Genomic DNA, 15,719 nt, shown 5'->3' with positions numbered 1-15,719 from the left:
CTGAGCTGCCTTTCAGGTTATGTCGATATAGGACTCGTTTTACTGTGGATATAGATACTTTTGTACCTGTTTCCTCCAGCATCTTCACAAGATCCTTTGCTGTTGTTCTGGGATTGATTTGCACTTTTCGCAACAAAGTACGTTCATCTCTAGGAGACAGAACACATCTCCTTCTTGAGCGGTATGACAGCTGCGTGGTCCCATGGTGTTCATACTTCCGTACTATTGTTTGCACAGATGAACGTGGTACCTTCAGGCGTTTGTAAATTGCTCCCAATGATGAACCAGGTGATTTCTTATGATTTTCCCATAATGTCAAGCAAAGAGGCACTGAGTTTGAAGGTAGGCCTTTTAAATACATCCACAGGTACACCTCCAATTGACTGAAATTATGTCAATTAGCCTATCAGAAGCTTCTAAAGCCATGACACAATTTTCTGGAATTTTCCAAGTTGTTTAAAGGCACAGTCAATTTAGTGCATGTAATCTTCTGACCCACTGGAATTGTGATACAGTGAATTATTAGTGAAATAATCTGTCTGTAAGCAATTGTTGGAAAAATGACTTGTGTCATGCACAAAGTAGATTTCCAAAACCGACTTGCCAAAACTATAGTTTGTTTACAAGACATTTGTGGAGTGGTTGAAAAACGAGTTATAATGACTCCAACCTAAGTGTATGTAAACTTCTGACTTCAACGGTAAATATTAGGACGAGCAATGTCGGAGTGACTGACAGGTGTCTGCATATGTGTGTATTTACAGTGCCTTCGGAAAGTATTCAGACCCATTGACCTTTTCCACATTTTGTTACGTTACAGCCTTATTCTAAAATGGATTAAATCAACAACAAAAAATCCTCAGAAGTTTTCACACAATACCCCATAATGACAAAGCGAAAACAGGTTTGTAGATTTTTTTTCAAATTTTAAAAAAAAAAGAAACGGAAATACCTTCTTAAGTATTCAATCCCTTTTCATGAGACTCGAATTGTGCTCAGGTGCATCCTGTTTCCATTGATCATCCTTGAGATGTTTCTACAACTTGATTGTGGTAAATGCAATTGGCTGGAAATGATTTGGAAAGGCACCTACCTGTCTATAGTATGTCCCACATTTGACAGTGCATGTCAGAGCAAAAACCAACCCTTGAGATCGAAGGAATTGTCCGTAGAGGTCCGAGACAGGATTGTGTTGAGGCACAGATCTGGGGTACCAAAACATTTCTGCAGCATTGGAGGTCCCCAAGAACACAATGACCTCCATCAATTCTTAAATTGAAGAAGTTTGGAACCACCAAGACTAGAGCTGGTCGCCCGGCCAAACTGAGCAATCGGGGAGAAGGGCATTGGTCAGGGAGGTAACCAAGAACCTGATGGTCACTCTGACAGAGCTCTAGAGTTCCTCTGTGGAGATGGAAGAACCTTCCAGAAGAACAAGCATCTCTGCAGCACTCCACCAATCAGGCCTTTATGGTAGAGTGGCCAGACGGAAGCCACTCCTCAGTAAAAGGCACATGACAGCCCGCTTGGAGTTTGCCAAAAGGCACCTAAAGGATTCTTAGACCATGAGAAACAAAATTATTTTGTCTGATGACACCAAGATTGAACTCTTTGACATTGAATGCCAAGCGTTACGTCTGGAGGAAACCTGGCACCATCCCTACAGTAAAGCATTGTGGTGGCAGCATCATGTTGTGGGGATGTTTTTCAGCAGCAGGGACTGGGAGACTAGTCAGGATCGAGGCAAGATGAACGGAGAAAAGTACAGAGAGATCCTTGATGAAACCTGCTTCAGAGCGTTCTGGACCTCAGACTGGGGTGAAGGTTCACCTTCCAACAGGACAACGACCCTAAGCACACAGCCAAGACAACCCAGGAGTGGCTTCGGGGTCAGGTCTCTGAATGTCCTTTAGGGGCCCAGCCAGAGTCCAGACTTGAACTCGATCGAACATCTCTGGAGAGACCTGAAAATAGCTGTGAAGCGACGCTCCCCATCCAACCTGACAGAGCTTGAAACGATCTGCAGAGAAGAATGAGAGAAACTCCCCAAATACAGGTGTGCCAAGCTTATAGCGTCATACCCAAGAAGACTCAGGGCTGTAATCGCTGCCAAAAGTGCTTCAACAAAGTACTGAGTAAGGGGTCTGAATACTTATGTAAAATGTGATATCCGTTTTTATTTTTTATAAATTAGCAAAAATTTCTAAAAAACTGTTTTTGATTTGTCATAATGGGGTATTGTGTAGATTGATGAGGGGGAAAACGATTGAATCAATTTTACACTAAGGCTGTAACCTAACAAAATGTGGAAAAAGTCAAGGGGTATGAATACTTTCCGAAGGCGGTGTAAGTCCAGATAGTGAGCCGTAGCAGGGAGCACACAGTGAAACTGTTAGATCCTGCAGTGTCTCCATATGGACTTCAGGCCCCCTTCCCTTTGTCAGCCCTGCCCTGACACTGTTACTGTGGCACTGTGTATCACTATGTGTTACTGAATGTTATGAATGCACACAAACACGTCACACACACATGCGCACACACACACACACACACAAACAAACACACGCAGTTATTGACAGCCAATGTCATCGTGTGAGTGTTTACGAGGAGCAACAGTCCAGCTCATTAAGGTCTGATCATGTATCAGAGTAAACACCATCAATCAACTGCAGTTAGCACACCTACAAACACAAACACACACAGAAATGAAAGACGTCTATGAGAGATTAAGAGACACTCTGTCAATGATCTAAGACCTCTCAATAGGTAATCACTCAACACGCAATCTCTATCAAACACTAGTCATGTTCTTTTAAACCTGAAATATGAAGGTGTTCCTGTTTTTCACAGGTTTTTATCCACAGCCAGGCTGTGCAGCAAGAAGGTATACACACATAGCATGAGCTAGTGAGTGTATTAAGGTGAGAATAAAAGAGAAAGATAGAAAGGAAAGGTACGAGTTATTAGGCATCCAAATTGGCCTTAGCTACTCTATTTTTGTCTTCACCTGGAGGCCAATAGAAATGGAGAAATGGACAAGAGAAAAGATAATACATGAAATAGAGGGAGAGAATGAAAACGAGAGAGTTTTGTAGATCCATTCAAGGTTGGGAGGGAGGGAAGAGAGGAGATGAGAGAGAAGGGCTCCCTCTGAGTCATACTTGGAGTTTTCCTCCCCCTTCCTTCTCTCCCCTCCCTCCTCCACTACTCTCACACTCCCATCTCCAACCTCTCTACCTCTTTCTTACTTCTGTCCCTTTTTCCTCTCCGCCTGCTCTCTTGCTGTACATGCCTCCTCTGTCATTCATAAATAAAGCTCCCTCTGTGTTACACTCTCTTTTTTACTTGACTGAATCATCTTATCACTCACTCACTCATTCACACACTCTCTCTCTCTCTCTCTCTCTCTCTCTCTCTCTCTCTCTCTCTCTCTCTCTCTCTCTTACAGTGTGTGTTGAATACAGATGAGGTAGGGACTGCACCACTCCCCAGCCCTCTCTGAACTGAAGGAGCCCTGAGAGCACACACCACACAGACACGCGCTCACACACACACACACACACACACACACACACACACACACACACACACACACACACACACACACACACACACACACACAGACACAGAAAAAAACAAAAAACACAAATACACACAGAGACTCAGTCTCAGGAAAGTGTGACTATCCGTCCCTCCGCTCACTTTCACTCCTTTATTCAACTACACTGGTCTGTGCCTTAGGGGTCCACTGTGCTCCTCCATTCCTTCCTCAATCCCCCTTTACTCCTCCTCATCTCTGATCTATCTCATCCCCTCATCCAATTCATCTTCTGCTTGTGAAAAGATGAGAGATATCAGTCCTATACTCAAATCAAAACACATTTTCTTTGTCACATGCGCCGAATACAACAGGGACAGTGATTACCTTACAGTGAAATGCTTACTTACAAGCCCTTAACCAACAATGCAGTTAAAAAAAAAAAAAAAAATAAGAAGTAAAAGTAACAAATAATTAACAAATAATGCTTTATGTCGGATTTTCTTGAGAATAATGTTTTTTGGGGGGAAGGGTGCTCTTCAGACAGACAATTCTCCTACAGATCAGCAGTTTGGTGATACATCAGCAGACACAATGCGGACACAGACAGCTAGGCTCATTTTAGCCACAGCCAGGCAGTGGTTGTGAGCCTGTAACGCTAATGGCATGGCACATGCAATCTACTCACTTGTGAAATACACTCATTGAAAATATCCTCTGCGAGCTTCATCTAGCTAGCTACCGGAAATATTTACAGCAGGACATAAACCGATATGGCTGTGGACGGATGTCCCAACTCCGCCCTTTCCTTTCTGGCAAACTGACGTTGGTCTAAGTATAGATGTGTACGCTGGAACATTTGTACATTGTCAGAGGCAACCCACCTGTTTAGAGAGACTACGGATATGGAGTCGAATAAACCTTGAGACTTGCATCCCAAGTGTGTGCGTGCGTGTGTGTGTGTGCGTGCGTGTGAGCGTGCGCGTGTGTGCGTGTGTGCGTGTGCGTGTGTGTGTGCGTGTGTGTGTGTGTGTCGTGCGTGTGCGCGTGCGCGTGTGTGTGTGTGTGTGTGTGTGTGCGTGTGTGTGTGTTCGAGAAGATGCAGTTGTTCTCTCTCTCTATTACTGCGGATTGAACCAAGGTTTAATAAAGCGTGCAGGGCTCCCAATCTAATAACAACTGCACTCTGGTTATTGGAATGCTCCCTGTACACACACACACAAACACACACAAAATCATACTGAACAAATGCCTTACTCATCACCTTCCACCCACCCACAGCAGTTCCACACAGACTGTAGTCAGACTGTAGTCAGACTGTACTCAGACACACTAGACATAGCATACAGTATCTGTAATATTTTCTCTGTGTCATGATCAATTACTGAACATACAGTACCTGTCAGAAGTGTGGACACACCTACTCATTCAAGGGTTTTTATTTATTTTTACTATTTTCTACATTGTAGAATAAGAGTGAAGACATCAAAACTGTGAAATAACACATATGGAATCATGTAGTAACCAAAAAGTGTTAAACAAATCTAAATATATTTTATATTTGAGATTCTTCAAAGGAGCTACCCCTTGCCTTGATGACAGCTGTACACTCTTGGCACTCTGTGAAGCATAGACCGGTGGCAATCTGTCCTTTGGAACCAAAAATCCAAACACCACGTTGTCTTTGTGAGACTCAGAGTAGGTGAACTGATGATTTCTGCATATGCATATGGTGGACATCAACCACTGTAACCATAGTAATGTCATAGTGTGTTACCCAAATGCTGCATTGTACTGCTAAATGTGCAACCTGTATGCTATACTACATGTACAGTATGTACCGCATACAGTATTCACTATGCAAATGGTCTCCAATGTCCCTGTGGTGGAAAAGTACATAGAGTACGTTAGTGTTGTATTCTCTGTCAGTGTTGTGTCTCTCTCTCTCTCTCTCTCTCTCATATCAAAGATCTTAGACTTTATATCCACCAACCAATGGCTTTTTCTTAAAAACCCTGACCAGCAGAGGGGTATTTTATACCTACAAATTCAAGGTTTACTTTTGTTCTGTTGGTCTATAACAAAATGTTGTGTGCCAATATTGCATTGATGCATCCTTAATGTTTGACATGTGCTTTCACAGCATTCCACACTTACAACATGTAAGTTTACATCGTAAATAAAGTTGTAGATGCTACCCTTACTGCTATCTCTAATTGGTGGCGTGATCCACTAAGGCGGTAAGCCCAGCGATGACAAAGTATGATGGCTGCGAGTTCAAAACCCCCTTCACGGCAAAGTTGTTATTTGAGGAAAGAGTGCTTCACTGTTGGTTCTCGAGTCAAATAACGCATATGTGACAAAGTAGATGATTGTAAAACGTTGTACATGTAAGTGTAGCCTACACGTCTATGTAATGTAGCGACGATTATTTATGTAGCTGTGCCAATTATTTGTGTCGGTCTGCAAGAAGAACTCCAACAACAAGCTCCTCATAAAATTTATTTGTAATCTTAATTTCCAAGGTTTTGCCTGCACTTCTCTTCTGTTCACAACACACTACCACAATTAATGCAGGCCTAATATGTAGGCTTACATTTGAAGGGTAGCTTAAGCCTACATTGTGCCACCCCCACCAAGCCATGTGTAGTGAGTGACTTAGGTTGTTTCACAAATCTGGTTTTGCATAGGTTATTACTGTGCTTGTAATAGGTGGTAAAAGCATGTGCATGTGATTGGGATGACGAACAGAACATGCCATTTCACTTCTGTCATTATATCAAATGTTGTCCGGGCCAATTGTGCGCCACCCTATGGGGACTCCAAGCCGGATGTGATTCAGCCTGGATTCAAACCAGGGACTGTAGTGGCGCCTCTTGCACTGAGCAGTGCGCCACTTGGGAGCCCAATAATCAATAGTGTAGCTTTTCAAACTCGTGCCCCGGGACTGGGAGCGCAGCCTCGGGAGAGCACACAGTGTATGCTACCTCTGATTTCATTATCTGATAACTTTTTTTTATTTCGCAGTTTAAATTGACTGGATATATTCACTGCAGTATTAAGCCTAATATTGAGCTAATTATATAATTATGAGCTAATATGCATACACTTCTAACTTAGGCTACACATCTCAAGCCTGTCTGTCTTCATTGTTCTGTTTCGCAGTTACACATTTGGCCTCTCCGCTGCCTCGGCTATTCCTTTTAAATCTTGTGTCCCAGGTAAAGCCAGACGACAATAGCTTGTTGGACACTTATTTTGACTTATTTTTCTTACTTATAGCCTATTGGCGGAGAGTCAATGTAAATAGGTTACAGCATTAAGAACTGGCGGGGAGTTGGAAAGAAGAGAGAGACAGCGCATCTCAGTGTCAGAAGAAGCCCATCACTATTTTCCAGTGGTGGGCCTATCTTAGCACCGATACATCCTTACAAAACATATAAGTGGCCTGATAATGTACCTTTCTGGACCTTCTAAACTGTCGAGCTATAGGAAGTTTATATATATATAACTTTTAATACTGGGCCGAATAGTTGTGGTAAATTAAATTGATTGGACATGATTTGGAAAGGCACAAACCTGTCTATATAAGGTCCCACAGTTGACAGTACAGTCAGAGAAAAAACCAAGCCATGAGGTTGAAGGAATTGTCCATAGAGCTCTGAGACAGGATTGTGTTGAGGCACAGATCTGGGGAAGGATACCAAAAGATGTCTACAAAATTGAAGCTCCCCAAGACAACAGTGTCCTCCATCATTCTTAAATGGAAGTAGTTTGGATCCACCAAGACTCTACCTAGAGCTGGCCGCCAGGCTAAACTGAGCAAATGCGGGAGAAGGGCCTTGGTCAGGGAGGTGACCAAGAACCCAATGGTCACTCTGCTAGAGCTCCAGAGTTCTTCTGTGGCGATGGGAGAACCTTCCAGAAGGACAACCATCTCTGCAGCACTCCACCAATCAGGCCTTTATGGTAGAGTGGCCAGGCGGAAGCCACACCTCAGTAAAAGGCACATGACAGCCCGCTTGGAGTTTGCCAAAAGGCACCTAAAGGACTCAGACCACGAGAAACAAGATTCTCTGGTCTGATGAAACCAAGATTGAACTCTTTGGCCTGAATGCAAAGCATCACGTCAGGAGAAAACCAGTGAAGCATGGTGGTGGCAGCATCATGCTGTGGGGATGTTTTCAGAGGCAGGGACTGGGAGACTAGTCAGGATCAAGGGAAAGATGAACGGAGAAAAGTACAGAGAGATCCTTGATGAAAACCTGCTCCAGAGCGTCCAGGACCTCAGACTGGGGCGAAGGTTCACCTTCCAACAGGACAACAACCCTAAGCACACAGCCAAGACAACGCAGGAGTGGCTTCGTGACAAGTCTCTGAATGTCCTTGAGTGGCCCAGCCAGAGCCCGGACTTGAACCCAATCTAATATCTCAGGTGTGCCACGCTTGTATCGTTATACCCAAGAAGACTCAAGGCTGTAATCGCTGCCAAAGGTGCTTCAACAAAGTACTGAGTAAAGGGTCTGAATACTTATGTAAATTTGATATTTTCGGGGGGGGGTTTATACATTGGCAAACATTTCTAAAAACCTGTTTTTGCTTTGTCATTATTGGGTATTGTGTGTAGATTGATGAGGGGAAAACATTTAATCGAGTTTAGAATAAGGTTTTAACGTAATTATTTTTGGAAAAGTCAAGGGGTCTGGATACTTTCCAAATGCACGGTATACTGCTGTGTGTGTGTTAGTGAGCAAGAGAGACAGAGCGAGAGTATGGTTTAGTGTGTGCGGGGGGAGAGTGAATATTTATGTGTGTGAATGACTCAGCTTTGAGCAGTAGCGCGAGGCTTGGCTGAAATTAAAATGAGCTGTCGGTCGTCACACACACACACGCGCGTTTGGTGGGGATGCGGTGGAGCTTGCAGGCAGGGCAGGATGTGTGTGGAGTATAAATAACTCTGCATCGCCACTGATGCTATTTCTGGACCAGGCATCCTGACACTCAACCGCAGGCAACCTCAGACAGGACACTGACACACACTTTGTACAACACTCACACGCACGCACGCACACACACACACACACACACACACGCACACACACACACACACACACACACACACACACACACACACACACACACACACACACACACACACACACACACACACACACACACACACACACACACACACACACACACACACACACACACACACACACACACACACACACACACACACTTACTACTGCACTTACATACTCTTACATACAAAGAAATACATACAGACACACACCCTCAGTCAAATGCATAACCTTCCAATGATAGTTTAAGTTCTGATGAGGGGTTATTCCGCTCCTTTTGTACAGTATCTCTCTCCAGCTCCCTTTCATTCTCACCTCTCTCACCATCCCTCTATTTGTCTTTGTCTTTCATTCTCTTTCCCTCCCTCTTTCTTTGTCCATCCCCTGCGCATGATGACTTTATTAGTATTTAATTGGGCCTGTCCCTGTCAGAAACAGTAAAATGGTGTGTGGAACAATAGCTGTCCAGCTATAGTTACAAGCGGAATGACTGCATAACACCCTGGCTCTCAGAGGTGTAAAGACTGTTGTGTTCACAGTCCAGTATAACTAACTCTTCCCATAGAATATAATGGGAACTATGACCCGTTGCTGCAGCTATGACTGTTTCCTACGGCTTGTGCTGCCTGCTACACATTCAACATTAGTTGAGTTTCTGCCGCTTTACTAAGTGAAATGTTTTGAAACCCAGTTTAAAGCACTATACCACCAAAGCATTTGTTATTGTTCTATGAGGTGACTGAAACCCTGTGTTGTAATCATCTGTCCTCTGTCACCCACTGCCGTGACCTGTAGAGGTGATTATGAACCCGTATGAAGCCTGTGGTGGTGTAGTACTGTAGCAGTTGTTGTCCAGTGTTTGGCTGATCTATGTCCTGCTGAGGTGTTGATTGTGAACTGTTTGGCTAGTGTAGCTTTACACTGTATTACACCATGAGCGTTTGGCTTTAACCTCAGTCACTGACTCAGTCACTCATCATACAACACACTGTTATTCTTTTCTGGTTATGCTTCTTCTCTCTCCTCTCCATCAACCCCAAGTTCTATTTCCCTCATTTTCTCACTGTTATTTCTCCCCCATGTTTCCTCCTTCCTTCCTCTTGAACTCTCTATAATTCCTTAATATCTTCTCCCTCTCTCTACTTTCTTCCCTCTATGTTTCTCCCTCTTTCCCCTCTCTCTGGCCTTTCTCCCAGTGCATCCTGGGTAGTGAAAGAAACTCTGGTGCCACTTAGTCACTAAACACACACAGCTCTGTTTCAGGGCCACTGAGTGCCAACGTCTGTTTCCCTGCGGACAGTAGTCATGTGGCATGCCAACCAGGCCTTGGCACACGCCTACAAGAGAGTGGCAGTACAAGGGTGACACTCTTAAAACAGGCCTTGTTCTGTGTGAACGTGTCTGTATCGGTTAGTTTTTTTCTGTGTGTGTGTCTCAAGGGACCAGGGTTTTTGAGGTTTTTATAAAGTGTACTTCATCTGCTGTACCCCCCCCCCCTCTCTCTCTTCTCTTTCACTCTCTCCAGAGTGATCGATCATGGTCATCTTTGGTCAGCCGGGTTGTGGTTGCGGCACTGTCAGGGGTCGTTGCATGGTGTTCATGTTCATGTGAAATCTTTTCCAGTTTGATTGGTGAGCCTGTCGCGTGAAGCACACTGTTAATGTCACGTTGGTATAAATGATTCAGGAGACAGGCGCAGGAATGCGTAATCGTTTTTTTATTACACCCAAATTACGGCGTGCCGTGTAAAGGCACGGGACGAAGACCAAACAAACACTATACAAAACACAGGGTTGAAACCCAAACAAAAGAGGAGTACCTCGAATAAATAACACAAGAGCACAATGATTAACACACGGGACGAGACCCGTAATCTGCACAATCCACAAGGGCATGAAAGCCAAGGCAGAATAGAACAGGTACTCACACGAACCAACGGACATTGTAACAATAATCGACAGCACAATGGTAAACCAAGGACACACTTATACAATTACTAATCACTGGGAATAGGGGCCGGGTGTGCGTAATGAAAGTTCCGGAGGGATCCATGACAGTTAAATCGTTGACTCATGTCTTGTGACTGAGTTATGGGGAGCAGAACCAATCAGGGCGTGACAGTGTTGGAATAGAAAACATGACTCCAAAGGATACTTAACATTCCTCCACACTTTTATTCAAAGTTTCACTTTTCTTACATACATTCTTACAATAGTTGACATTCATCAGAAATAAGCAGAGTCGACTATAGTTGTCATGAATAGAATACAATGTTCATGTGATTTGAGGTGTTAGTATGGAGTGACTCAGATGAAACATTTAATTTGAAGTATGAATGTTGATGTGGGATATGAGTTGATATCAGGGAGAGGATTAAGTGGTGACGCGATGCTGTGGGGTTTTGAGGAGCTTAGAGTGGCTGTCTGCTAATTGGCAGGCTGGTTTCCTGGTCCTTGATTACAGCTAGCACGGGGTGTATTCAGCTGGAGAAGGGGAATTAGAGGGGGGGGATCAGCTCCCTGAAGGTCTACCACGTTTCACTGTTGACACGTTTCTGAATGGAGTGAAGGCAAGCTGATGGCTTACTGCTGTGTACTGGTTCTGTGCCAAGTTAGCGATAGAGGTAGAGAGGGTGTATACGCAGGAGATTCACAATGATGCAGGTTTAAGCTATGATCAGAGAGAGGGATCAGAGCATGTTTCCTCCACCAGAAAGGGTCGATGCAACTGCTTTTCCCGATCATAGTGATCCCTGCCTGTGCTCAGAGTTCTGGGACTGGGCGTCTGGTTCCTTGCTGATTTTCTATTGGTAATGTAGCAGATGTGAACTAGGAGGCTAGTGAAGTGCTAGTGCAGTTGCCAAATTATTGTGACGTCCCCTGTCCTGTGATGTAAGAAGTCAACTGTCGCTCACAGAGTGGGTTCCTCCTATTCACAAAAAATCATTTGACATCCCAATAATCCAACATGTTAACATTCCATCATTCTAACATTCTCCAGACCAGCCACATGCTGCAACCTGACTTTGTCGTAACCTAGCAACCATGGAAGGATGAGGCTCAGTGGAGCACAGCCAGAGTTCCAGCTGGTGTTCTCTGGTGTGTGTGTGTGTTTGTGTGTTTTCTTGTGTGTGTGTGTGTGTGTGTGTGTGTGTGTGTGTGTGTGTGTGTGTGTGTGTGTGTGTGTGTGTGTGTGTGTGTGTGTGTGTGTGTGTGTGTATGTGCGAATATATGTGTGTTCAGCTATTTAGCCTTCTTGTTAGCCTGTGTGCTAGGGGTAATGTGTGTGTGTGTGTGTGTGTGTGTGTGTGTGTGTGTGTGTGTGTGTGTGTGTGTGTGTGTGTGTGTGTGTGTGTGTGTGTGTGTGTGTGTGTGTGTGTGTGTGTGGGGTAATGGATGAGCTTAGTGGAAATGAGCGCTTGTCTCAGTCCTGCAGCGAAGATCAATATCAACCATACATTCATCTCTAATTACCACAGCAGGGCTCACATGAACACTCGCACACACACAAGTTCTTAGCCTTGACTAAGAGCACACACATCCCCTTCTAATGCAATATCTGATGGCTAGCTACTTCGTGATTGCCAGTGTTGGGTATGTGTCTGTTATTTTGAGGAAATAAAATGTCAGGTATCTCTTGGTAAGGAGGCCTTCTGACATCAATGGGACTTCCTGGTTAAATAAGGTTAATATTTAAATAAAAACATTAAATTGTCTCCACTTTATCCACAAAGGATACAAGAACTGTGTGAATATTGACTCCACTCAACATTCTGTGACATCAACTTCCCTTTCAGCCACAGTGGAGACTCATCTGTTAACCTGCAATGTACTGTACATATGCTGTATTTAACTATTTTTGCTCTCTCTTTCTCTTTCTCTGTCTGTCTGTCTGTCTGTCTGTCTGTCTGTCTGTCTGTCTGTCTGTCTGTCTGTCTGTCTGTCTGTCTGTCTGTCTGTCTGTCTGTCTGTCTGTCTCTCTCCGTATCTCTCTCTCTCTCTCTGTCTCTCTCTCTCCCCCTGTGTCAGTGTTGAGTATGGAGAAGGAGGTTTCTGGGAGGGGCACAGTCAAGGGGAGAACAGGCTGGTTCCCGCCCGACTGTGTGGAAGAGGTTCAGATGAGACAGTATGACCCTCGGCTAGGTAAGGACTGGAGAACATTTACGAACACACACACGGGCATACACAACATACACTCTCACTATTCACTGTGTGAACTTACTTGGGTTACCTAGCCCTGTCCATGGTAGTGGAACTATGGGTGCTGTCCACGGTGCTGAACAGGCTGGTGGAACTATTTCCTGCTGTCCACAGTGCTGAACAGGCTGGTGGAACTATAGGTGCTGTCCACGGTGCTGAACAGGCTGGTGGAACAATAGGTGCTGTCCACGGTGCTGAACAGGCTGGTGGAACAATAGGTGCTGTCCACGGTGCTGAACAGGCTGGTGGAACTATAGGTGCCGTCACGGTGCTGAACAGGCTGGTGGAACAATAGGTGCTGTCCACGGTGCTGAACAGGCTGGTGGAACAATAGGTGCTGTCCACGGTGCTGAACAGGCTGGTGGAACTATAGGTGCTGTCCACGGTGCTGAACAGGCTGGTGGAACTATAGATGCTGTCCACAGTGCTGAACAGGCTGGTGGAACTATGGTGCTGTCCACGGTGCTGAACAGGCTGGTGGAACTATAGATGCTGTCCACAGTGCTGAACATGCTGGTAGAACTATAGGTGCTGTCCATGGTGCTGAACAGGCTGGTGGCACAATAGGTGCTGTCCACGGTGCTGAACAGGCTGGTGGCACAATAGGTGCTGTCCACGGTGCCGAACAGGCTGGTGGAACTATGGTGCTGTCCATGGTGCTGAACAGGCTGGTGGAACTGTGGGTGCTGTCCATGGTGCTGAACAGGCTGGTGGAACTATAGGTGCTGTCCACGGTGCTGAACAGGCTGGTGGAACAATAGGTGCTGTCCACAGTGCTGAACAGGCTGGTGGAACAATAGGTGCTGTCCACGGCGCTGAACAGGCTGGTGGAACTATAGATGCTATCCACAGTGCTGAACATGCTGGTAGAACTATGGGTGCTGTCCACGGTGCTGAACAGGCTGGTAGAACTAGGTGCTGTCCATGGTGCTGAACAGGCTAGTGGAACTATAGATGCTGTCCATGGTGCTGAACAGGCTGGTAGAACTGTAGGTGCTGTCCATGGTGCTGAACAGGCTGGTGGCACAATAGGTGCTGTCCACGGTGCTGAAGCAGGCTGGTGGAACTATAGGTGCTGTCCATGGTGCTGAACAGGCTGGTGGAACTATGGGTGCTGTCCATGGTGCTGAACAGGCTGGTGGTACAATAGGTGCTGTCCATGGTGCTGAACAGGCTGGTGGCACAATAGGTGCTGTCCACGGTGCTGAACAGGGTGGTGGAACAATAGGTGCTGTCCACAGTGCTGAACAGGCTGGTGGAACAATAGGTGCTGTCCACAGTGCTGAACAGGCTGGTGGAACAATAGGTGCTGTCCACAGTGCTGACTCAGCCCTGTATGTACAATATTATGTATGCTGACCTCTATAATGTTTATAACCTCGCTGACTGCGGACACAAACACACACACACACGCAACAAATGCACGCATGAGTGCAAAGCCCAGACTTGAACCCCATCGAACATCTCTGGAGACCTGAAAATAGCTGTGCAGCAACGCTCCCCATCCAACCTGACAGAGCTTGAGAGAATCTGCAGAGAAGGATGGGAAAAACTCCCCACATTACAGGTGTGCCAAGCTTGTAGCGTCATACCCAAAAATACTTGAGGCTGTAATCGCTGCCAAAGGTGCTTCAACAAAGTATAACGGGTAAAGGGTCTGAATACTTGTGTAAATGTGATATTTCTATTTAATCTGAAAACTTTCTGAATAAACTGTATCTACAAAAGTATGTGGACACCCCTTTAAAATTTGTGGATTCGATACTGACAGATGTATAAGTCGAGCACACAGCCATGCAATCTCCATCATTTTTGGCACAATGACGCCGACAGAGATGGTCACCTCACTTTCAGTCCTTAGGAAACTATGCAGTATTTTCTTTTTTTCTGTATTATTTCTTACATTGTTACCCCAGGAAATCTTAAGTCTTATTACATACAGCCGGGAAGAACTACTGGATTTAAGAGCGACATCAACTTACCAACATTGCGACCAGAATCCGACTTTCCCAAAGCGGATCCTCTGTTTGAACCACCACCCAGGACAATGGATCTAATCCCAGAAGCTGACCCAAAACAACGGCAACGCAGAAGGGGCAGACGGAGCAGCCAACTGGTCAGGTTCCGTGAGACGTGCACATCGCCCAACACTCCAGAGTATACTACTTCGCCAATATCCAGTCTCGTGACAACAAGGTAGATGAAATTCGAGCAAGGGTTGCCTTCCAGAGAGAGATCAGAGATTGTAACATTCATTGTTTCACGGGAAACATGGCTCTCTCTGGATATGTTGTTGGAATCGGTTCAGCCACCAGTCTTCTCCATGCATTAAGCTGACGAGATAAACACCTCTCTGGGAAGAGGAAGGGCAGAGGTGTATGCTTCATGATTAATGACTCATGGTGTTATCATAACAACATACAGGAACTCAAGTCCTTATGCTCACCCGACCTAGAATTCCTTACAATCAAATGCCGGCCATATTATCTCCCAAGAGAATTCTCGTCAGTTATCATCACAGTTGTGTACATTCCCCCTCAAGCAGACACCACAATGGCCCTCAAGGGAACTTCACTGGACTCTATGTAAACTGGAAACCATATATCCTGAGGGCTGCATTTTATTGTAGCTGGGGATTTTCACAAAGCAAAATTGAGAACAAGGCTACCTAAATTATTTTAGAATATTGATTGCAGTACTCGGGGGAGGGGGGATGTACACACGATCACTGCTACTCTAACTTCTGCAATGCATACAAAAGCCCCTCCCCGCCCTCCCTTGGCAAATCCAATACAACGCCATCTTGCTCCTACCGTCTTATAGGCAGAAACTACAACAGGATGTAACAGTGACTAAAACCATTCAAAGCTGGTCTGACCAATCGGAATCCACGCTTCA

At 45.1% G+C, this 15,719-nt stretch overlaps 1 protein-coding gene across 1 annotated transcript in view; it reads left to right on the top strand.

Annotated features, from left to right (window-relative positions):
* Positions 1-15,719, top strand: part of LOC123728311 (SH3 and multiple ankyrin repeat domains protein 3-like) — a 406,162-nt gene that overhangs the window by 319,733 nt on the left and 70,710 nt on the right. Inside the window, 1 exon segment of the mRNA XM_045700351.1 lies at positions 12,651-12,764. Coding sequence (XP_045556307.1) covers positions 12,651-12,764 — 114 coding nt within the window.

This window comes from Salmo salar, chromosome ssa17, assembly GCF_905237065.1.
Source record: "Salmo salar chromosome ssa17, Ssal_v3.1, whole genome shotgun sequence".
Lineage (NCBI taxonomy): Eukaryota > Metazoa > Chordata > Actinopteri > Salmoniformes > Salmonidae > Salmo > Salmo salar.
The sequence above is the reverse complement of the archived record's forward strand: the minus strand, read 5'-3'. Positions and strand labels throughout refer to the sequence as shown.